At 38.9% G+C, this 25,899-nt stretch overlaps 1 protein-coding gene across 8 annotated transcripts in view; it reads right to left on the bottom strand.

Annotated features, from left to right (window-relative positions):
* mef2aa (myocyte enhancer factor 2aa) overlaps nucleotides 1-25,899 on the bottom strand; it is an 81,403-nt gene that overhangs the window by 30,238 nt on the left and 25,266 nt on the right. For all 8 annotated transcript variants that reach the window (XM_084409577.1, XM_084409576.1, XM_084409578.1 and 5 more), the window contains 2 exons: nucleotides 25,648-25,868; nucleotides 14,908-15,111 (listed from right to left, as the gene is read on the bottom strand). In XM_084409577.1, the coding sequence (XP_084265703.1) occupies nucleotides 14,908-15,111; nucleotides 25,648-25,701 (258 nt within the window). In that variant the 5' untranslated portion in view covers nucleotides 25,702-25,868. The remainder of the gene's footprint in view (nucleotides 1-14,907; nucleotides 15,112-25,647; nucleotides 25,869-25,899) is intronic.

Below are 25,899 nucleotides of genomic sequence, written 5' to 3'. Positions count from 1 at the left end.
CTGAGAATAATTCATGGCTGAAATTGGCAAACACGTGCCAGATCACTGAGCTGGGAACCATGGAACAGTATCTGAGGTAGAAAGAGAAAGAGAGAGAGAAGGCCCCATTTTTGCTCTTATTGAATTACATTCAATCATGTTTGCCCGTGTCGGAGATGCTTTTCCCCCTCCCACTGGAGAGTAATCAATAGTCAAAGAGGACACTTCCATTAGCTTTTGCGCCTGCTATCTAGGGAATGGTTCTGATGGTAACCAGGAAAAAGAAGGGAGGGAGGAGAGAGGTTTGTTAAGTTCAAGTAGACTGGGCACTTCATTGTTTCCATTTTTGCTTCCATTACACTGCTATGTTCTGCATCTAAGCATTGAAAATGAATGAAAGCCTCTTAATTGAGACCACTGAGATATTCTAGCACCAATACCATGAAAAGCAAAGTTCTATCGATTCCAATACCGGCCCCGAAAAAAATTGTCGTCACGTCCATTTCTCTCAAAACATACAGTAAGTTTGTAAAGTCTCAGAAATATTATGAGAACACAGGGATGTATCACTCAGAAATATTTTCTGTTTGTCTGTCAATATGATTTTTTTTCCTAGAGGACCTAGAGAACCTATAGAGGAGAGGGCAGGCATGGATCTGTCATAGACACACCTATCAGGACTTAAACAGGACAGAGAGCACAAGGGTGAAGACAGCTGCCAGATGTGGCTGCTCTTGTACTCTTTTTCATTCAGCCATCTGACATGTGAAGTTAAACAAAACAAGCAAAAGCAGTCAATGGACACCTCAAAAATAACCAGTTATAAAGAAAAACAAAAACATTTTAAACTAAATTTACTCAAAACTAAAAAATATATCTATTGGCAAGACATTACCAAACAATATATAGATCTATCAAAATAACAACCAATACAAATATGAGAATCATTTATACATTTCATTATATGTATATATACAGTATAATCTCATTGTTGTTAAGAAGAACTAATATTTAAATATTCATAACTAAATACATTAATGTCAAGAAAGAATCCAACAGTTTACGCAGGATTAACTATCCAAATTAAAGTTTTGTTGTAAGTTAATTTCACTTGACTGGAAGGATGGCTTTATTGATTTCTGTTCATTACACTGAGCTATTAGCAGATTAAACTCAATAATTAGTTCAGTTGATAAACTGGCCTTTAATAAATGGTAGGAGCTCTGATTCAAGGTTGAAATCATTGCGATCCTAGAACCAGGTTGAGTTTCTATGTAACTATTTCCATAATGTTTCCAAATCAAGTCAATAATCTCAAAATGGCCAAATGTATCATTTGTCTCAACACTAGTTAACACTTTTCAGTCAGTTCAATAGTCACTATATGTAGGCAACTGGTTGTAGGCCAGGACAAGGAAAATATTGTGGGCACCAATTTGCCTAATGTTCCTTGGAAAGCCTAAACAACAGTTTCAGCTTTGTGTTTTGTAGGAACTACTAGATTGCAACAAATTACTTCAGTGAGGGGGACAACTACAGATAAATATCAGTTTCAGTAAATAAAAAAAGAATAGAAAAGAATAGAATAGAAAATCTACCAGTTTATAAACATTTATAAAACATGAAGTACAGTTTTACTGAACAGTATCGATACGCAGATGAGAAACAGCGTATTTATCCAGTGAGCTGAGAGTGAAAATGATAGTTCAGAATTAGTCATTCATTTGCAGCGTGCTTCATCCCCCTCTTGTTTCCTCTGTGAATAAGCACCAGGGTTATTTGCTCAGAGTCAGCGCATCTATGTTCAAGCACTTGAGATTAGAGCCTGCCTCATTAGTCTCATTGGAGACTAATGTTTACCAAAGACCCACCTCGCTCTGGGCCTTTTGTTGCTTTGTCTTTTTTTTTAAATTCAGCCTCTTGAAGAAGGCCTGGTTTTTAAATGAAAAATATCAGCTTTGCTAGAAAATGAGAAAATGAGAAAGAGAGAGAGAGAGAGAGAGAGAGAGAGAGAGAGAGAGAGAGAGAGAGAGAGAGAGAAAGAGAGAGAGAGAGAAAGAGAAAGAGAGAGATAAAAAGAAGGGGTGGGGGTTAAAAAAAGTTCTTCTGACGTCAATGAGGCACGACACGTGCTAAAAACAAGAATCTCTTGGCAGTAACCAGGTAACAAGCATCATGCTCAAAGGAAGAAGGGACGTTCTCAAAGAGCACAGCGAGAGGGAACAAGACATTCGCTTCAGTGTTTCGAGTTCATCAATACGTCCAGTTCACACATGAACCCTAGTCTTCTAAAATGTGCTCTCCTAACTGATGCATCATAGATAGTATGGCCGTGTACAGTCCATTTTCCACTTATGTGGTTGCTTGGAAGCATAATGTTTGGCTTGATGTGGCGCGCAGTCTTACTTTAAATCCTTTAACGTTGTATGTCCTTTATATTCGCTTCCGGGAGAGATATTTTAAGTGAAAGAGGAATATTCTGCTGCCACTGATTCTTGCTGGTCTCTGTTGTGAGGTAAACACCAAACTGTGTTTCCACAGCAACCTGGTCACACTTTACATGGGAGACAGAGGGAAAAGAACAACAATTACCACGAATTCAGACCTTGAATCTAGAGAGCTGTCAGAGAGACAGGGTCTTATAGAGTGGCTATCAGAAGAATAAACCACATGTAGCTCTTTGTTTCAGAAGAGAGAGAAAATGGCATGTTCCAAAGAGGGGCTGTGCTCTTGTTCTAGAGTAGACTGAAAGCCCAGAGGAAAGGGAGTCCTTGTCCTATAAAAAAGGGCACTTTGAAAAGCTGCAGGAGGCTTGATTCAACACCATTATTGTTGCAGCTCTTAGTGTGGTATATAAAGACAGTGCTTTTTTAACCTGACATGTGCACTTCACTCCAGTAAGAATAGGCCATTCATTTACAAAATGTGACTTTTTTTATGAGGCCATCAATGTGTGGTTTATTTCCATGCATAATATTTCAAATGTATGTCTTTCAACCTGAGAATTGTTAGTTGCACAAACTGTAGAATACTATCCATAAATAATAAGGTTATTAAAAATAAAATGTATTTGCTTTGTAAGCCCGTCTGGATCGGTCCAAATGCGGCATCCGATAGAACGGGTGAAGGTCTCTGCGTGTTACTGTCTTTCCGCGTGGCAAAGTATTTAATTCCATTTAAGCTTTTATCTGACTCCATTTTATATCGACCTCGAATTTAGGTTAGATTGGTCAATTATATAATAGTTTAGCAATACATTTGATTGTTCTATTTAACTCTTTACTTATATTTTAGCCATTCATATTAGGAAGCTATGTTGATAAGAGGGTCCTCACGCCTTGTTTAACGTGGGTCTCACGATCACAAGCTCGCCAGCTTCGGTCACCAAACAGAGGTCATTTCTATATACCTGAGATTGGTCGCATTCACGCTTACACAATCAAAGATACTTTGGTATAGCCCTCATGGAATTGCATACACTTTAACCCCATGGAATTTAACGTAACGTTTACTTCAGTAGAGGTATGGCCACTACTACAGATACAAGTCAACCAACTTTACTTCTCTTATTATAGCTTTGGATTGGCCATGCCGTGGTTTCCCATGTACACTTATCTAAAGTAACATCAAATTAAAAGGTAAGACACACACAGATTTAGGTTGGACACCCACAGCAGTTAACAAGATATCTCTAAACTCTACACACCTTATTATCTTTTTGGTTTACTTCTATGGGAATGCGACCTTTGTACCAGTCGCACTGAGACATTTCAAATGATACCAAACATGTATAACACTGTATGATAATTGTTCATATTAAACCATATAGATTTTTGGGTGAATACAGGTAGGGATGGGTGAAGAAAAAGATGTGTAAATTGGGAGGTGATCAACTCAAGTGTGATCGTGTCTCGAATGGGGATGGTAAAATAGCAAGAGAGTTCAAAAGTTAATTTCCTTTGTTGTTGTTTTTTTGTTCCTTTGAGAGTAGCCCTCTCTTCCAGTTCTTCCAGTTCTTCCAGCCTTACACTAGGAACAAATTGCTCTTTTTGTATGACACTATCCTTTAACAAAATGTTACAATCCTCTGGTTAAATTCAAACTCTCAAATATCTCACACTCCCATTCAATAGCATCCAAAAGGAATGTTTTGTTTTTTGTTTGTTTTTGCTCAGAAGTGGCTCTTTTAGAATGATAATGGAATTTTCTGTTATGTTTCAGTTAAGTATCACCTTCTCAGATGTTTCTCTTAAAAATCTTTGAGAAAAAAAAAAAAAAACAGAAACAAACACAATACTATGTGACATATAGTAGGAGTGTAGAGATATAAAATGGATGTGGATAGATTAGTTAAGATTATGTGGTCTTAGAAGAATTTGTTCAGACATATTTGAGTTCACACTGAAATAACTAAATTCTGATTGCAGACGTTGCTATCTTGGAGAATCTAAGCATATTAAAATTTATAGAAGAAAAAATCTGAGAGGCAGGAGACTACTGCAATATTATCAATTTATTCTGTGAGTCATTTCAGTGCTTCCTGGGTAAAACAACTGATATATTTAAGATATTGTCTGTACTATTATCTTCATTCTGGTCCTAAATGTACATTTTAACATTCTGGTATGACTCCTCTTATTATAATTAGCAAAAAATGACAACACTTTCCTTCAGAAACTACCATAACTACGCTGACTCAGAGAAGAGGAGTGTTTGTTTTTAGTCTGCAGGTTGACAAAACACGTTATTTAAGCAAGCATTGGTGAAGGAGAACTGTTGCCACAGTTTGGTCATTGATTTACCCTAGTGATAAGAAAACAATTCTATTTGAACTATTTATTAGGTAAACCGCCTCTTTAAGATGAGGTCAAACGTTCCTTATAAAATCTTCATGTACAAGGTCGAATGCAGAAGGCATTTATTGTCACAAACAGATTTTTAAACAGTTACGAAAAATATCTAACAACCCTAAAATGTATCTCCATGTGATTCATAAATAGTGGATACTTTTCTAATGTAAATCTATATAACATAACAATTGCTTCTACCTATGAATCATTAAAATCATTTTTAAAACTTACCCACATTCAAATGTTGATAAAGAATGCAAAAAAGAATGCATGAAGCTTAAAAAAGAGGCTCTGTTCTTTCCTTTGATATATTGCATGTTCAGATATTCATACAACTACATATTCTGGGGGCCATAAAAGTTTTGTGAAAATGATTAAAAATGCTGGCGGTAACTAGCAACTTTTTTTTTAAACCTGCTGGAAGGACTATTCAATTATCAGCAAGTTAAAAGTACATCAAATCATCCACAACCTAGAAAACACTCCCTAAATCTCTGCATGAACATGCCAAGGATCATTCTGAAGGATCTACAGCATACAACTGAGAATGTGTGAAAGCACAACTATAATTTGCACCAAAAAAAAGTGACCCAGTTGCAATGAGGGCAAATATTCTGTGGTCAGATGAGACCAAGATAGAGCATATTCACCAAAATTCACAATGATATGTGTGCTGTGCGTTCACACCTCAAAAAATACCATCAGCGAAGTTTGGTGGTGATGGCATCATATAGAGCTGCTATATGAAAATGATAAGAAAATCAAACAAAAGGCAGACCAATAAAATAATTCCTCCTTAGTCTACGCAACAATTATAATGTAGAGTGTCAGCTCATTATTAAGAATCATATTGGAGAGATACTGCACATATATCAGAATATCCTAAAGAAGACACCTTTCCTTTATGTCAATACAGCTGACATTTTCGTTTGACTTAATAAGCACTTTAATATGAAGACTGCTCGATGTGAGAGTAAGCGGCATAACAGAAAAAATGTAAAAATATAAAAAAGAAGGAAGGAAAGGAAGAGAGTGGCAGTAGATGAGACATTAAAGAGCGAGCAGTGGGAATTGAGAATAGAGAGAAACGGAGATCACTGAAATGAAGTGATATGTTACAGATCATAAGGGAAATTAGACTAGATTTAATAAGTAGTTTATCAAAACAGTGTGAAAATCAGACGAGAACCGACAGCTGCTAAAAAAGGACAATGAATATAACAAAAATGATTAACTAAAAAAAAGTACTAATTTAATTTCACTGAATGAGAAGATCATGTCAAAAAAAAAAGTTTTTTGGAAGACCTGAGAATGTAATATTTCATTTTATTTTTTAAAATGCTATGGAGCTGCTTATAAAAATGTTTTAAAAAAAAAAATGCAATTATTGATCAATGTATTTCCGTAAAAACTGAGGACACTGTGTGTGTGGTTTAAAGAGCCACCCAGGATGAGCCGAGCAGTGAAACTGACCATGCATCCCCCCTTCAGCCTTTTCAAATGTCAAACATGGCTTTAGCAGATCACACAGTCAATCTGGCCCATGGCCAGCCCAAAGTCAAGCCACTAAGTTAAGCGCTAGCCAATTAAAATGCAATCTTTTCTTGCGTGTTGTCGTCTGTGCATATCAAGCGCAAATTAAGCTCCTGGCCCTTTTTAGATTAATCCTTGCAGACTAGGTTAATAGTCCAGAACCGTAGGGGTCGTCTGCCCCGCCAGAGCGTGAGGTGAGTGGCGTCATTGTGCGAGTGAGTGATCCTTTAGTGCAGTGCCTGCCAAAACCTCAAGGAAGGACTCGGATGCCCCTGCTTTCAGCTGGAGATTGCTGCATGAACTCTCAAAGTGACTTCATTTACTTGTTGAAACAATGACAAATCAAATTAAAAATGGACTAGGTCAAAACGAGATAAAGTATGTGTGTTCATTCCTTAGTCGCCTTTCCAATAGTATCAAACGATAACATCCGGACAACAAGAGAGCAGAAAGAGCTCTGTTAAGTCTGGTTTCCCCACTAGTAAGGCAGGGCAAATGTGATTGGAAGGACACTCAGGCCTGAATATGGTGCCTGTTAGCAGGGCTCTATTATCTGGATATGTCACCGTTAAAGATACCAGCACTCCAGCCCTGATCTGTCTCTGAAACATCCCAGACAGGCCCCTCTGAGACACGCTGCCGCTAATGTTTGGAAAATGAGCTTAGCAGCTAAGTCTTAATCAACAGGGCCATATAAATAATACTTCCATTAGACTGCCACCTAAGCCTGCTAAGAGAGGGATGAATTTGTCATTTTCATGGTATTAACAACACATACTGAGAGACAACTGAGTCCTCTCCTCGTTAGAGCAGGCTAAATGTTGACAAATGACATTCTTTTAAAATATAATAACTTCACTGGTTTTACTGTATTTTTGATTAGATGAATGCAGCCTTGGACACATCTTTCAAAAATCTAGCCCACCTCAAACCTTTGAATGGCAGTATAGCTGCTAATTTCTAAAATTAGACAAACGGGCTGATTCACTGTATAAAATGGCCAAATTTAGTGTAATGAAATTACACATCAATGGACATCAAGGCCAATGAATGGTGGATCCATGGGAGTTTTCCCAACAGTTCATGAAAATAAAATAAAAATCACAGACTAGTTTTGTTTAAAAATGCCATGATTTCAATTTGTCTTGTCAAAGTCAATTTTACATCTGTGTTGCTTAAAGTGTAAGCATGACTTAAATCATTCCATCACTATTAATTTAGACTAATCAAATCTAAAGACCGTATTTGAATAGGCAGACTTAAGGGATTTGGACCGAAGCGTTCATCTCCATCTCTCACTTCTCGCACTGTTGCTTTTCTTTCTTTCTGCCACACTCTTTCCATCCTCACATCAGCAGGAGGAGGATAATTGATCAATCATGCTAATTGAACAGTCTGGCCAGCTAGCTCACAGAAGCAGATGTGCCAATTTGCATTCATTAAGGCAGAGTCGGGTCTTAATCACCGCACAAGCTTTGATTGACAGCACAAACAATTCAATGCAAAGCTCCCAACAAAACAGTAAAATTCAGCTCAGCAGCTATAAAAATAAATGCAATTATCTTGCAAAGTGTGCATATTTACAGAAAAAAAAAACTTCACAAGTCTTACAGAGGCGTTGTGGCACTCGTACAAAAGTGCTCTGATAAAATGACGATTGATTTAACAGCTTTGGCAGCATTACTGATATAACACAGAGTCGTGTGTTGTGTTGAATGTCCCAAAAATCCCCAGACCCAATGACATCAGCCAGAGTGTTGAATAAAAGTCCCTTATCAAAAATATCTCCCTCCCCCAGTGCCACAGCATAGCCTCATTTCCTTCCTCTCCTCCCCAGACACAGGCTCCTTACTACATCCACATCCAGAGCCAATAGAAACTGTGAGCGGGCTCTTGTTACGAGCTCAAGTGCTTCTATACGAACATGAATATGCATAGCATAGCTAATACAGTTGCATGGCTGTTTGGAGGCGCTTGTATGCCGATTGCAGCTTCAAAGGTTCAGATGAAAAGCAAGAGTGACTGCTTTTGGTCCCATGCTTGTGATAAAACAATGGTGTTATTCACACGGAACAAAACAGGAATCTCATGCAGAAAAGCTGACATTTGGGAATGGTCAAGATTTACATATCCTGCGTCTCTTGATTATGCCTTTTCCAGGAAATAATTCTCAAAAGAATTACTCGAGACTAAGATGGCAATTTTCTAAAATTCTGTTCAGTGCAAACTAATGAGAGTGACAGAAACGTTTAAATTATGATGAGAGAATTTCCGTTTTTTGGGTAAACGGTCCCTTTAAAAATGATTGTATTATATTTGATATGCTTTCTTTGTTGATATGTTACAGTGGTACTGTCTACTGTACTGGTCGGCCTTTGAATATTTCTTCAGGAAAGAAAAAAGCATTTGCTTTTTAAAACCACACACAACAATGCAAGCCTCTTACGGAGGCCTAAAACATTTGCCTGAATCATTCCCTGATTTGCTTACTATTTGAGCCAGGTAAATGACAACTCAGACAACAACTAGAGTATTGCTAAAGGTCAGCCGGCCGCTCACAAAAGCACACTCACCGGTTCGGTTATTTGCAACATGGTGAGAGTGGTGGAAAAAAGTCATACATGTAAATCTCAAAGCAAACATACAGTCCGCCGTGTGAATGTAAGTCTGCAGCCTAACTTCTCCCAGCATTCAATAGAAAGGCTGTTAGCTGGGATCACTAATGTGTTCAAACCATGATAATATGGGCTAATGAGAATGGACTGATATCAGCATGGCTGAGTAATGCTCTCGAGAGCATCTAACAGAGGCGAGGGGGTAAAAGGGACAAATGGACGCCACATATCTGCTGTGAAGTTGATATCTGATTTCAAGGAATCCTATGTGCACACTGAGAAGCCTGTATTCAGAATACCAGTGTAGAGCTACTAAGATTTCATTACCTCCAGTTGGAGAGGAACAAGAGAAAGGATGATTTAATTATTTTAATTACCTGCAGCAGCTTTTTCATTTGGAGCACAAACAGAATTCAATTTGAAACACAACAGGAACTATAAGGACAGTCTTTAGACAGGACAACTGTTAAGTATTTTCGCTCATTCATACAGTCTTTGTCCACCTTTGTATTCATTAAAATTGACGTACAGTAAGAGGAAATTCAATAACGAGTCAAATTCAAAGGAATTAAAGGAATGTATTGATATTTGCTCTATTACCACAGAGAATTATTTCAGCTTGTTCCTCAGTTCGTCAAAACAAGCAAATAATACACACATTACGCCAGGACAGACTTTCTGTTGAGCATGTCAACCTGAGACCAGTGTGATAGAAACGTTTTTACAACTTGTCAACTAGTCATGATCATGTAAAGTCACTAAAAAATGGTAAATATCGCATTTTGAAAGTGCATCGATACCAGAAAGAGACCAATTATTATTTTAATGTCCTTGGTGATAACTGATAAATGGAAAATATCAAAATTATATTATTATTATTAATCTACTACCTGTCTTAATAAATAAAAAATAACACTAAAAACTTAAGTCATTTTAAATGTTACAAGTGAATTTAGGCATCACAACAATATAATGTGCATGAAAAATTATTCTCTAAAGATAACATTTTACAGTATTGTTAATTTTTGTCAATATTTTGTGAAATTTAGATTACTAAAATAATCATGCACAAATCAATATGTGCAATACGACAATACCAATAATTAAAAAAGAACTCTAATATCATAATTTAACAATATGGTACTAATATATTGTGCATCCCTAGTTCCAACCACAAGAATTACTTCAGTAACTAATAATTAGACGAACAATATAGAGTTCACAGCTCAAATAATACATGCATTTATGATGTACTGTAACTAATATGAAAATTGTACAAAAAATATGAGCCCTATGGAAAATATTTTCCACCATAGACTCTCCTGCAGTAAATTACTGACAACACTTTTTGTTTAACAAATTAAAGAATGAGACCAAATAATAGTATGTGCTAACTGCATGACATATTCTGAACCTATAAACAGTGAATATGCCTTAAATACATCAATAACCTGACTCTTCTCACCAAAAGGTCAGAGAACTTCCACGGTCTTTATAAAAGTGAAATGTATGGGGCTGTTCTATTATACACAATTTCTAGACTGAGGTCCATCATACATGAAAAGTCCTTTCAACTCTACTTCCTTTCATATTCTCTGAGCAATGCAAAAGGTGAGAACAAGGACAAAGTGTGCTAGTGGAGACCCAATACCGTGGAACACCAGTGGTCCTTAAAGACCCCTGCGAGACGTTGAATGGACATGCTCTGAGGAAACGCTCCATCAATCCTGCGCTGCTACTCAGTAAATAAAAGGGCTTGCTTCAGACCCACAGCCTTTGAAAAGGGAGACACAGATGGGATCGCGGCCACTTTTAATCAGACAGAGAAGTGGACAGGATCCACAAAGGGAGATTTCACGCAACGCTTCACCTGTCGCCTGGAGTGTTATTGAAGTTGAACCACAGTGCGGCAGGCGCACAGTCGCACACACACCGAAAACACACATACGCATGCCACTCTTTGCTCAGGCATGGTGATCTCGGTCTAGCGCTCCGGTACTGACTGCGGGCCAGACTTGAGACAAAGTCCATAGCCCTGAGCCTGGTCGTCACACTGTGCCCCACTCACACATCCATCTGTGGAAAGCAATACATCTGTTCCCCTGACTATGCAAGGCCAGGCCTTTTGCTACAGATGGTGGTGGCAAGTAGGAATGTGACTTTTGATTTGACTTTTCACATGGAACAGGAATTTAAGCAAGTCAATGAAAAAGCAGCAAAGGATGCATTTGTTCTAGAGGACAGAAAAAAGTACAAATGAGGAAAAAAAATGTGTGATTGCTTGTGTGGCATTTATCACTTTAACACAATTTATTTAGATAAGTGTAAGTGCCTCCATGTGAAACACATTTCACCAGGATAAGGCAAGAAGAAAGAGGGGGGAAAAAACGCAAATGGGAGGTTTAGAGATGGCGGTATTGATTTGTTAAATAAATGTTTAACTCTTCACCTATTCTTTGACAAGCTAACTGTTTGACAAAAACAAAAAGTAAAGATTCAAATAACACTGGATTTGTAAGAAAGCAGTTTCTATAAAGCTGGACAAACAGTCTAAAGTTACTTAAGAAAAAGTACAACGAGGAGGAAATAGATCACAATTAGTCAAAACTGAAAAATATCTAGAACCAAACTTTTGTAGCCTGTATTTTAATTTTCAGGGATGCACCTTATTATAATTCAGGATGATACTATGTTGGGTGAAAACTAATAAATATCTAATATTAAAAATTGTGTACTATTTTGTGTAAAATAAATGATTACATGTAAGCATCAGAAAATTAAGTAGAGTATGAAAAAAATATTTGTTGTAAAATTTGTCAAAGATTACATTTAACAGTGTTATTAATAAATGTAGTGTTTTTAAAAGATTAATTCATTAAGTCATCCATATGTTAAAAAGGAAATAATTGCACAATTAAAATATCTAATATCAGCCAATACCACATAATAATAATTTATTTACAACTAACTAATTTAATAACTAAATAACTAAACTAAATAACTAAAGACAAAAACGACACCTCATACATCACTAGAACAAATACAGTTTTCAGCTTTCAGTGTAGCTTGATTTCAAATAAAGCAGCAAACTTTACAATGCCTTTTTTTTTTTTGTGAAATTTGGTTTCAAATTTGGAGATTTCATTTGGAGATATCAATTTGCCCCCATTTAGCTAAACAGGAGCTGAACTTGAGTGCCTACATTTTACGGGGTGTTGCCAAGATGGCCGAAGAGTGGACTGACATATCTTAAAAGGGCTTTGGGTTACTTCCTCTTTGTACAAGCCATTTGATTAATAATATCACTATACAGTATCCTCTTTCAGAATTGCACACTGTATATGATATGAGAACACAGGCCTGTGTTGTTATGGATACAATCAATATTGCTGAGTACTGATATCCGTTGGTTATATCGGTATACTGTATAACTCCTGCACAGATCTTTACATGTGTCTCTATGGAGACATGCTGCCTTCAACCAAAATCAAAGTCAACAGCACTTTTGATGGAAGTCCAGGGCTGATATCTCTGCTCCTGGTTTCTCCAGCACTGTAAAACATGTAGCCAGGCAAGAAAAGAGAGTGGAGGCTTCAAAAAGCTTATTTCTGCTCTGCTTCTTTACGGCTGAAACATGGCCTCAGAAAGAGAGCTGGCTGTGGGCGATCTCTGCAGCTATGAGTAGACGCTGGCCCACTGAGCAGGGACAAGGCTGCTTTGTTGGGACCCTTCACGCATTGGGTCAGGCTCCTACACAGCGGGCCGGAGGGCCGACGTGGGAAATGCGGCAGCTTGCCACCAGCTTGCGTTCCACATCAGTAAGCGTCAGAAAGAAATCTGCTGACGCCTGATTGTGCAGATATACATGTCCTGCATGTGTTTGTTGATGTCCTACAAGACAATTGCAGGATAAAGCTAACCTTTTTTCACTTAAAAAAGGCGTCGAATGGCAATTTACAACAGCAAAGAGGCTCTTTAGTCATGCAAGAGGACGTTTTGCAACACAGAACACAGTGATTTCCCGTTCTTTAAAATCACAGAGGGAAAGGCACAAAGCCACTGAGAGGGGGCACAGCATCAGCAACCTCTTTAAAAGCTGTTGTAAAGAGGTAAAGCTGACATGGGGTGGCTGTTACATAAGGGGAAAGTGTGTCCATTCATTTTTAATGCAGGTGAGGGCCCTCTCGTTGCAGAAAAGAGAGCAGATGGGCCACTGATGGAGAGCTCAGGCCTTGTGGATGGCTCTGTGCATTCTTCTGCAGTTCTGCCATGCAGGTAATTCACCAGCAAGTGTCATCAGCATGAATAAAAGATAACTTGGCCCAGCTGACTCCTTTTATGCAGTTTTAGACTTTTTTTTTTTTTTAAGTAAAAGACTTTAAAGCAATACTTTACCCAAAAATGAAAAGTCTGTCATAAATTCTGTTACTCACCCTCATGTCATTCCAAACCTGTATACATTTCTTTCCTCTGCAGAACACACACACACAAAAAAAAAACTTTTTGGACCATAAAATGAAAGTCGATGGTCCAAACAACACTGGACCACACTGACTTTCATCTGTGTTCCACAGAAGACAGAAAGCCATACAGGTACTGTATGGAACGACATGAGAGTGAGTAAATGATGACAATTTTTTCATTTTTGGATGAACCATCCCTTTATTTTACTTTAAAAATATCTAAAACTGCATAACAATTCATAGGATTTTGTGAATTGCATTCAAATCTTGCTTTACAACAGAAAATATGAAAAATATGAGTGAATGAGGATGCTTTCACGTGTACCATGCAGACAACTGAGAATATTTGAAAGACTAAAAATATTATTTATGCATAATATGCCAATTTGTATTCACTTATTATAAAACCTTTCAAAACATTTTTTGTCTGTATTACGCATGCTACACTGATTTTTTTTATTTCTATTTAGTAAGCAAGTGAGTACGGAATGATAAAAAAAATCTAGAATGACGTCAAAGAGACGTTTTGAATGCATTTTTGTTCTTAGCTCACTGATGGTCTCAACCTATAAAACTGGAATGTTGCTTTTGAAAAATGAGGACAGTGCATGCTTGGCAAATGCTACTTTCTGTGTACTGAACACTACAGTAGTATGGTTTTGGTTTACACAGCACTCATATGGCCAGCTGGGAAGGCTTTATGATGAGCACACAGTTTTACGATTTGTATAAATGGGACATTTTTTACACACTCATTAATTGAGGCAAACATGAATGGTGGACAAAAAAAAAAGATGCCATGTGCCCAGTTCAGTTAGGGGGCTGTTACATGATCTATGCCCCTTTGTCAGTTGTGGTACTCAAATACGTCTGGACTTATCAGTGGCTGCAGACGTCCTGAACCCTATCTAAGCACGAATGAGAAGGAAACTGTCACATGCTGTCCAGACATCAGTTTGTCCTCCATGGTACTATGGAACAACACATGCTGAACATTTGTGCATAGATCATTTCGGAACTTCAACTTAAAACTGATTGCTGTGTTAGACCTTAACAAACGACAACATATTTTGAGAGAATTAATATCTCATATTTTGATATATAAAGTATTTGCATTATATAACAAAATATTTAAAAAAAAATAACAACTGGCAGTTAAAATTGAGGGGAACAAAAATATTATCTTGGTTGGTTAAAAGTAAAAAGTAAGGAAAAAATGGCTACAAGAACTGAAAATATTTCTGAGAAAAGCTCCAGCATTATTTATTTGCAGAAGCCACTTTTATATTATGTTTTCTAATGCAATGAAATTCAAACATTTTAAAGTCAATGTTTTAAAGTCAATGTCCAAATGTCCAATTACCTTTTGGGGCTTAGTACATCAAAAATGACATTTACAGTAAATGTAAAAATCCTTCAATCATCAAAGACTGGTCATTACAGGAATCAGAAGTAGGCCACACTCACCTCTACAATGTCAGAGTTGGTTCTGCTCTCGTGGGGTTCGTTGTATTCTGTGTACTTAAGTAGGACTTTGTCCATGTCAGTGCTGGCATACTGAAAGAGTTTGTTTGAACTGTTGAATATGATCAGGGCAATCTCACAGTCACACAACACGCTCAGCTCATAAGCTTTCTTCATCAAACCAAACTTCCGCTTTGTGAAGGTGACCTGTGAGGAAACAGAGAAAATAACAAGACATACTCAGTAAAATGTTGTTTTATATAAAAACACAGCTTGACACTAACTTTTTTGCTCAACAGCCACTGTGGCTAGTGGTTTTCCAAAGTAACTAGCCACTCAGCATTTTCACTGTCCACAATTTTGACATCGATATCATGAGGAAAACCTGCAATATAGATTTTTTTAAATATTATCTCATAATTTGCCAGCAGGTATTAGGCTGCTGTCACTTTAAGACCTGACGCACGGATCCGTTATAGTGTTACACATGCATTTTCTTTCTCAACTGATTACGTTCACTTAAAACATAACTGACTGTGTTTACGTGAATACTTGCCAAGACCGGCATTTTGACATTATTTATAAGCAGCAAAAAAGAACTCAATTTATATGCATGCACTTTAGGTGTGGGCACAAAATCTGTGGGAATGAGTAAAATTATGTGTAATCCCATGCTGAAATTCAAGCCCTGTAAAACCAACAATATTCATCCGGAGCAAATGAAACGAGTGAGTGAGGGAAGGTGGGTTTGTGTGTCAACTCGCTGCCAGAGAGATGAGAGAGCGAAAAAGCACAGCTGGTATCGTGCATCTATGCTGCAGAAAATGATGGATGGATGGATGGATGGACGGATGGACGGATGGACGGATGGACGGATGGATGGATGGATGGATGGATGGATGGATGGATGGATGGATGGATGGATGGATGGATGGATGGATGGATGGATGGATGGATGGATGGATGGATGGATGGATGGATGGATGGATGGATGGATGGAGTATGGTAACCCAATTTGTAAAAAACAATAATAATAATAATGTGTAAATTTTTGTACATTTGTCCTCTGCATTTAACAGTTACAGTTAGTGCACACATTAGGCGAAGTGAGTAGTGAACACACTCACTGCAAACCATGGACACACACCCGGAGCAGTGAGCAGACATTTTTGCTGCGGTGCCCGGGGAGCGATTTGGGGTTAGGTGCCTTGCTCAAGGGCACCTCAGTCATTTCCTGCCGGAATTGAGAATCAAAACAATTCTCTCACTGTGGTGGTGGGTATCCTTACAATGGTTTTGGACTGATTTTAGATCTTCTAAAAGTCTAATTGTTTTAGTGGTCTTCATCTATCCTGGGCCATGTTACTGCGAGATAATGAGTCGAGCAGACAGCAGAGATGCCACACTGATGTCATGGGCAGGTCAGACAGAAGGTCAGTGTGAGGAACGCAACAGAGGCTCCACAGCCTGTGCAATCAGCCCATTAGGGAGACAGCAGGCTCCATCACTCCTGCCTGCATCCCCTGACAGCCTCTTCCTGCAGGACCATCGCTGTAACACGAGCCGGCATGTGCGCTTCTGCAGGTCGCACGCATACGCCCATAACTATCTGACAAGAGATGACCAGCCATAATGCACCAAGCTATATGCTTTGCTTTAGATCCGGCTATACAGTAAGCCAAGCCAAGCATGTGTCCTATTATCCACAAGAAGCTCATTCAGGAGCCTTCAAAAGCCTGAAAATGAATTATGCATTTGTTCAGCTCCCATGTTTAACAAGTGTTGTACAGTGAAGATAGCAGCAGATTTACTTTCATAATATGGGAGCATCAGAACGACATCATGGATGAGCATATGAACACTCAAGATGAACAGGATGTGTCGTGCACATGGCAAAACTTACAGAGATGTCATGGAAAGCTGTGCCTAGAGCGAAAAGAAGTTGGAGAGCGTGTCTATGCGAGGGAGAGAGAGAGGGAGAGAGAGAGCTGTATGATTACTTCCGCCAATTTCACTGACCTACAAAGCAGAGCTGAGCAGATGAGCTGGCTTTGTTCAACTTTAATTGGTCACAGCTTGCAGAAACCCTCATTTCAAACGGTACAATGCAATATAATCCAATGAGCAGCACAGTTTCTTTAAATCTATACTGATTTCTGTCCAACTGTGGAGTCACGTGTTTTGCATTACAGGTGATTATAATGCTTAATTACGTTTTCATTTGAACACAATACATACATCTGGTCACTCGATTTATGCATATAAAGAGATCAAATTGATATTCTTCAATTGATAAACCTCATATTGAGATAGATAGATTTTTTTTTCATTTAAAATTAAATAATTAATATATATTATAATTAATTACAACACATAAGACAATGTGCAGAAAAAAAGTATTACTGTGATGGCAAAGCTGAATTTTCAGCAGCCATTACTCAGCCATCAGTGTCAAATGATCCTTCAGAAATCATTCTAATATGCTAATATATATATATATATACGCATGTATGTATGAAAATCAATTAACAAATTCCTTCAGATAATTATACAAGCATGCCACACTTCACAACACTGCTTAAAATTCCATGTCAGCTACCCAAGTAACTTTTGAACCAAATCAAATCTGCACAGGCCATACATAACACATTAATCTAAATCCATTCAACCTCCAATGACATGAGGCAATGACACACAGCGGCTTTCATTATCAATAAACAGGAAGCGAATGGAGTGTGCTGGAGGAGCAGGACTGTATACTTGAGCAGTCTAGAGAGAGTAGTAAGCTGAGCTCAGGCAGACAGCAGTGTGAATTCCCAGAGCCACAAAGAGCAACTCCCTCCCAGCTGTCATTAGACTCCTCTTGCCTCTCTTGCAGAGCAAACACAGGCAAAGCAGCCTCCAAAATCTCTGGACAAGCCTTTTCCAGGTATATATCATTATTAAATGCTCCCTCCTACCATAAATGGCAGATTTAATTGTACAGCTTAATAGTGGAAAAAGAGATGGCCAAAGTAGGTTGCATAGTTCAGGTTGGAGTTGACCTCTGAGGCAGCAGAAGAAAATGTCACCTTTAGTATGGGACAGGTCCTGCTGTATGGTGTGTTCTGTGACATTGTTCCACTCCATTGCTGTTAAGGGCACTCAGAGTAGTTTCTTGCTGACCCAGAGTAACGATTTATTCCAGCTGCAGTGCAGGACACTGTCACACACACTCGCATAGACATGCATAAAACCATCCGCATGCAAACAAGAGCTTTTAACTCATGTTTAACTTCTTATTATAAAAAGAGCAATTATACTTTTCTCAGCCTTAGGCAGCACAATGCACGCCTGTGATGGCAGTGATGACAAATGCAGTTGTCATCTTTACGATAAGTACAGTCAACTAGCCACAGTTTAAGAACGCCACAAATAAGCTCTCTAGCTGCAACAAGGGCTTTTGGGTGAGTCCCCAAAAAACAACCCCAGTCTCCCGGGTCACTGCTGAGACGGTGGAAAGCCATTGAGAAATCTAGGGTCATGTGGGAGGTCATTGGTGCTTTTTTCCCCACCAGCTCACAGAGAAACACACTCACACAGTAGCTGACTGATTTCAGACTGTAATTTACTGATCTAGTTACTGTCATGTGAGTTAGGGCTGCACAATTTATCGAAATAAAACCAAATTTATATGGCTTAGTGTGACTATCAAAGTCTGTGATTTAATTAAGTACATATACACAACAAGTTTCAGAGTGAAGTGCGGCACTGTGCTTTTTTACACATAGGCAGCTCATGATCCAGTGTTTTCAATGTCAAAGAGTAGCTCGGTTCACATCAAATGCTGCTCCACACAAACTCATCTATGCATCTGCTCTGAGTTTGGGTTGTTTATAACGTGCATTTTGGGAATGCAACATGTGCCAACATCGTCCCATTGTTGTAATGAGAAGTGCTTATAAACCAGCTGTTGTCAACAAAAGAGAAGCTTTTTGCCAAAATAAAAGCTCAATAGTTTTGCGTTCAAAAATGAAGAAATGAATACAGACATATTTTTTAGTTCTTTTTTATTATTATAATTACATTTTTGTATTACAGTTAAACTTTACAATAGTAATTTTTGTTTAATATGTGCAATTAGTAATAATTGTAAATATAATAATTCAAATAATAATATTATCATTATTTTATAGTCATATCAACTGCCACATTGTGGAGGTACAATGACACAATTTTGGGCCAAACTGTGCAGACCTACAAAGAAACGCAGCAAACCTTTTATTAGAAAAATTGCAGTTCGAATTTTTCCCCAAATCGAGCAAGCCTAATAGTAGTCATAAATATAAATATAATATTTATGTCAACACAAAAATATATTGGTAAGAATAATCCCACAAACAGATATTGGGAGCTCTTCAACACAGCACCCACAGTAACTAAAGTTTGAGGAAGTAATGTTATGAGTCATGTTTTGTGCTCCAAACTTCCCTTTGTTCCCTCCAACTTGTGGCAGTCTTTGATAAGGTCATTCTATCCCAGCCATCCAGTAATTATATTAGCATTTCTCATCTAATTGTACAGCAGGAATAAGAATGCTGACCTTTTCACAACTTTTTCAGCATATCAGGTAGTTACTGGGGTACTAATTCTGCTCTGCCATCATCTCTTCTATGTTGTATCTCTTACTTTTCAGTCTGTCCTCTTTCTGCTGGCAGCGCACTGGGCTGACTTGTATACCGCTGGGTATTGTGGCTTCTTAGAATTTCAAGATACCAGTGAATCAAAGCAAATGGGGATGTGTGTAAGTAAAAATAAATCCTTGCTCCCATAAAGAGGAAATGGGCGATATGTGTGGGTGAAAAGTGTTGAGTAATGCATTTACGTGACCAGAATCTTGAGGAATTCCTTGTTATGGATTGTGGTGAGACGAAATAGATCATGAAGAAGTGTACCCACATATTTTAAGGGTATATGAATACATGTAAATCTGTGTGTGTGTTTCACCTCAGAAAAATGACAAGGTCTGACTTGTCAGTCAAAGGCTCCATCAAATGCTGTCCTTGGGGAGGGGAGTCAACAGGAAAAACAAGCCATGTGGGCCTGTAATGTTCTCTGGCATTGAAGGTGATGCCTCTTATATCGAATAGAGAGCATAGTTAGGGACCAGTGGTGACATATCATTGAAAGCAGCATGTCAGCTTCAATGATCTCGATAACAAATAGCAGGGGGTTTGTGTCCAGAGAGTCTCTGCCATAGCACCAGCTGGCAGAGTGACCCAAGCCCCCTGGCTCCTGCGCTCCTGCTTCCCAGCAAAGAGCACTCAGGCCTGGGAGACAGGCAGCGGTCCCTCCCTCCTGTCCGGCTGGATCAGCTTTCACAGGACACAGAGGAAGCCCCAGGTCCACAGTTCAATGCTGGGTTCTGAGCGTTCGAGTACCCAGAGGGCAGAATCAGCCAGCTGGGGCTGAGCCGGTGTGACCTTGTAATTAGACTTATCTCTATGCATTTAACTCTCACAATCACTCACAACATGAACCTCACCTGTGATAATTGGTCTCTTATATTCTGTTCAAAAACAGCAAAGCAATTAAGGCAAAACAAGGTGGGGGAAAAAAACTGTTTATACTTTTAAAGGAATTATTCTGATAGAATGTGATTACATAACCTAGTGAGATGCCAATGGAGACACAATTTAAAGGTATCTAAGGCACACTCATGACATTAAAGCTGTTATAATAAGTAGGCAACGTAATTATGCTGCCACATAATATACAATTTGGCCAAATTTTAAAGCAGAATTGTATTCACAAAGAAGGCAGACACAGAATGCACTACCTTCCGTGAAATTACAAGCTTGGTGAAATATACATATAAGGTGTTTATTAAATGAAATAATAATGAAGGTAATACATATATCTATTAATATATTAAATATAATGAATGTTATTATTTAATATACTGTATATCATTTGAATAAATAAATACTGTACAATTTCATTGTAATTCAGTACTGCAAATGCATTGCAACAAGGTCAGTTTGAGTAAAGAATTTAATCAAAGATGGACGAATGTTGATTACAGAAACACTTTATTATAATTACAATTATAATATACGTATTTACTTCATTATAAACAATATATTTATTAACACGCATATATTTATAATAAGCAAATATATTTATTTATAGAAATAAATGATTACCATATAGGCAATATGCAGGTGTTGTTATATGCTAGGTGTAGGCAATATGCTAGGTGGTGTTAGAACAGAACACTTGTTTGGTTTATTGAATGAATAATGAGGCCAACAAGCTTGACATGAAAAGAAATCAATGAACACATTCTCTCGGATATAAAGATCATGTGCATTCCTATGACTTTTCATTCTGTGTTGTGATGTTCCGCCACCACGATGAATAACTGAAGGGAGGTGGGTGGAGTTTTCATTGTTCTGAGCATTTCATTGTTGTTGTCATCAAACATGAATTACAGACAGAAAACCTCCCACACTATTTCCCCTTACAAACCTAGAGCTATACTCGAATGCAGTTAAACTAAAAACAAAACTCCCTTTGCTTTAAATAATCCACCTTAGCTGCAATTACAATCACTTAAGGACGCCTAATATCGAAAAGGGCACTTTGAGAGAACGTTAACTTTTTTTTTCTTTTCTTTTTTTTACTGAAACCTTCTTCTTTTTTCACTCCCTGGTTTCTAAACCATGTTTTTTATCATTAAAGAATAATGGTTTTCTCTCAGAACCTTTTAGGAGAGAGAAGAAGAGGAGTCTAATCAAATGGAAGGATGCACGTCACTTTTTTCCTGCCTACAAAAAAAAAACAGAGAGCAAGAGGCTCGGCACTCCTGAACGAGCAACATGCAGAAGCAAAAGTAAGCCAAAGCAAGGGCGGGTGACACTCCACCCAGCAGTGAAATCATCAAACTTTTAATGACTTGGGTAATTACCCCTAGTGAGCCTGCTTAATGGCGTACAGCGGACGTCGTTAGGCACAGAGGTCCAAACGCACACACTCGCACACAGACGCAGCTGCGAGAGAGCATGTCGACTGTATGGAAACAAAACCAAAAGATACCTGATGAAATTGCGAGCGACAATTTTTCTCTCTCGGCTTAACAAGGAGTTTTTCCTGTGCGTGCTTTTGCAGAACTCTTCCCTTGAGTCTTTACTCTTGTGTTCACGATAATACTTTCCATCCTCTCTGAATCAAAGAGCTGTCACAACACAATCAGAGCTACAATGAAGTGATGCTGTTTTCACAGTGACAGGTAGCTCTCATTAGGGTCCTTTGAGACCATCACCGCAATTATAAGTTTTCTACTAGGGGAGTAATTCAAAAGCATGTTACGACCACCATCGCATGCGCTGCAAATGAGACAGGTGTACGACCTTATCAGGACATATAATTACAGGTTTGAAGAGCCTTAGAGGAAATCAGAGCTTGTAATGAGTGGACGAAGGACAGGTGGAGAGCGAAAGGGAGGGGGGTTCAGGATCATTCTGTCCTCCTGCGCTATTATGGCAGTCGTCCCCCTTACACAGCTTTGCAATTAGTATGTCAGCCTGAGCTGTTCAGTGAGGCTCACCAAATCCTCTCCTCTTCTCCTTTCGCTGTCACTCCTTCCTCCTCCTACAGGCCGCACTTAAGGGGCTTTTGGTGGAAAGCCCCAGAAGGACAGGGATGCATGCATGACAGGACCTCCAGCTCCTCTATATTTCATAGAGTCTGAGCGTGCTGCCGAGTAAGAACAGAGATGCTCTGCCTTCATTCTCATAAAATAATGAATTCATACCTCTTTCTTCCACTGATGGGACTCAATCAATGGTTGAATCGACATCTGTTATGCCTTCGGTCTTTTTTCCTGGCAAATTTCATGGCGAATCGATCGAAGAGCAGGATCCGACGCTCACTAAGATCTTACAAACCTCTTGGGGGTGAATAATATTGCAGGATACGTGCAGGAACGGCACAATGAACGTCCCGCGGCTTGCCTCTGAACCCATTGTTTTGACAGATACTGCAATTGTGGACATCACGACCCCCGCTAAGCTCTCCTAAATAAATCCTGATAGGTCAACAGGCTTTCAAGATCCCTTCACATAATGATTCGAGATGCCCCTGCCGAAGCCTGTGCTGCGTGCAGAACCGCCACTGTATTTAATTAGGCCACTTAAGGCATTCTCTCATTCTAATGCAATGAATAAAGATAGCTCCCGGCACAGCCGCGCAGATAAGGATTTTAATTGTCTTCTTTCAACGGGCCCAGTATGCTAATGGCCATCTCCCCAGGGTGAGGAGAGCACCCTAGAGCGAGCAGGAGACCGGGTTCATGCTAGTGTGTGTGTGGGGGGGGGGGGGGGGGGGGGGAGACTGTGTGCGAATGCACGCAAAAGCTCTAATAAAAAGGCTTTACGTCTTACATCTTTCTCCATTTGTCTCCAAGAACTCTCTGCTGAGCAAGTCGACCACACTCATGGCTGAGCCTGTGTGCCACTGATAACCACTCTCTCCGATGAGCACCATGAAATTCGGATTCTGACGGACAAGAGCGCAATTAATTACTGTGTGGTGTATTGTCTCTCAGGCTCTATAATAACAGCAGGGAAAAGAAAAAGCTGTATTGTGATACGTTTAAAGTTGCAAGTCAATGCGAGTGAATGAATTCTTAAAGGGATCATCCAAATGATTTACTCACCCTCACGTCCTTCCAAAAATATATGACTTTTTTTTCTTTTGTGAAACATAATAGAAGAATTTCTAAAGAATGGGAAACTCTTTTTGTCCTTATAATGAAAGTCAATGGGGTATAAAACAACATTAGATAAAAGTGACGTTCATTGTATAGACAAAACAACACCGAGACATTTTTCAAAATACCTTTTTTGTCTTGGACATGAGAGTGAATAAATGATGACAATTACAATTTTTGGTAGGAGATGAGTGATCCACTTTGAATGAATGAATGAGGCATTTATAGGCTTTGAGTGATCCGATATCAAGACCTTGCTCATAGACAAAGCCTTGGTTTTCCGATTCTGTCCTCTCTTGTCCCAATAAATACAAAAAATGTCAAAAATAAACAAAAACAAAAATTTGGAGGTGAACTATCCCATTGAGATTGGTAGAATTAAATACACTGAACTAAAAAAAAGTGATTTTACAGTAACTTTCTCTTTGCCCTCTCTTTTTCTTTTTCTTTTTTCTTTTCTTTTTGCTGATGTTGTAGGCTGGGGCAGATAGTGCAGATGCTGATGTTTCTAGTAGACATCTTCTCTTTGCCTGCCTTCCTATTTGGATCCCACCCAGGACCTGGTGTTATGCTGATAATTGGCCTGTCCTGTAAATTCGAGTTTCTCACTTGGCTGAACTGCTACCTCCACAGTAACTGTCAGAGAGGTGGGAGGAGAGCTGGGGGCAAGGAGGGAGGGAGGAGGGCACGGGCTGTTATGTTATCACCCTCAGGAGAGTGAGCAAAACCTCAATTAGCTTTCCGTGAGCATGGCAAGAAAGTTATTTCACCGACGAGACAGTGCAAATGATATTTTGAGCGGGTGTGAATGGGTGCATCAAGTCTAGCTGGAGAGACCTGGACTGATGCATACTTTTTTCATTATCAAATCTATAAACATGACAAATGGAGTGACTTCCTCTTTCAAATGGATATTAGTCATGCCATGTATGTTTGAGCAGAACTGTACGTGCCTCACATCTGTTTTCTACGTGTATTTTCCCTTCTCTAAAACGACTGTGTCAGAGAAAGCGACCAGACGGGGCTGTGTTATGTTATTTATATTTAGCGTCAGTAGACAAGGGTGAATTCCAGTCTGTCTCTGGCCAGATCATTGGCACTTTTCTGGGGAAAGGACAGGAATATATAGAGAGAGACAGAAGCAAAAATAGGGAGACGGAGAGAGAGATGGGCACAGTGTATCCCACTGTCCCTCCTTGTAATGAGAGGGTGCCGAGGTGCAGTGGCTGCTCCTAATTACTACCAAGCAGCTGCAACCGCAAAGAGCAACGGGCCCTAGCACAAGCCCACCAGTGTAAAGAGAGAGAGAGAGAGAGAGAGAGAGAGAGAGAGAGAGAGGGAAAAGGGAGAGGCTATAGTCGCCCCAATTCACCCCAGTCACCCCTTGCTGCGTGCCGCTGCCACACCAACTCAACTGACTTGCAACAGCTCTGTCTGCCTCATCAACTTCTCCGGACCGAAATTGCAGAGTGGTGTGTGGGAGCCGCGTCTGTAAATATGGCTGGAAATGTGTCCCAGTCCCTTTTTATGGCTGTGTGTCTATCCTGGAATGCTGGGACAACGTGTTTAGCCAATGAACAGATGGCCCAAACTAAGCAATAATCAAATGGGTCTTTCAGGCCTGTTGTGTTTGCTGTGTACAAAATCATGAAGGGATTCAGATTTTTCTTCCATAACATGTAGTGCAAAAGTTTGGGGTCGGTGAGATTTTTTTGCTTGGCAAGGCTTCATTTATTTGATCATAAGTACAGTAAAAACAGTAATAGTGTGAAATATTATTACAATTTTAAATAATTTTGATTCATTGTTGAATAGAAAGTTCAAAAGAAAGGCATTTATTTGAAATATAAATCTTTTGTAGCTTTATAAATATCTTTTTTGAGCAATTTCATGAGTCCTTGCTGAATAAAAGCATTGATGTCTTTGTCAAATGTTAAAATAGAAGAAATGGAGCATGCACGATAAGGATGATGTGCATAACAACTACTGACCTGCCGGTTCCTCTCATCCATGATCCGTGTGATCTGTATCTTCTTCCGTCCCATCTTGACGTCCTGCTTGGTCTCTCTGACACCCCGAGAATATCAGAAAAACACGAGAGTTTGTCTGCCTTCACTCCCCTAGCACATGGTACTCCACTCTTTCTTCTCGAGTCTTTCTCTCTTACTCTCTTTCTGTCTATATCTTTTTCCTGAGGTGTCCACACCACTATCTGTGAAACAGAATTAGAGAAGGAAAGAGAA

This window comes from Rutilus rutilus (assembly GCF_951802725.1).
Source record: "Rutilus rutilus genome assembly, chromosome: 5".
NCBI lineage: Eukaryota > Metazoa > Chordata > Actinopteri > Cypriniformes > Leuciscidae > Rutilus > Rutilus rutilus.
Note: the sequence above shows the minus strand (reverse complement) of the source record. Positions and strands in the feature narration are given on the sequence as shown.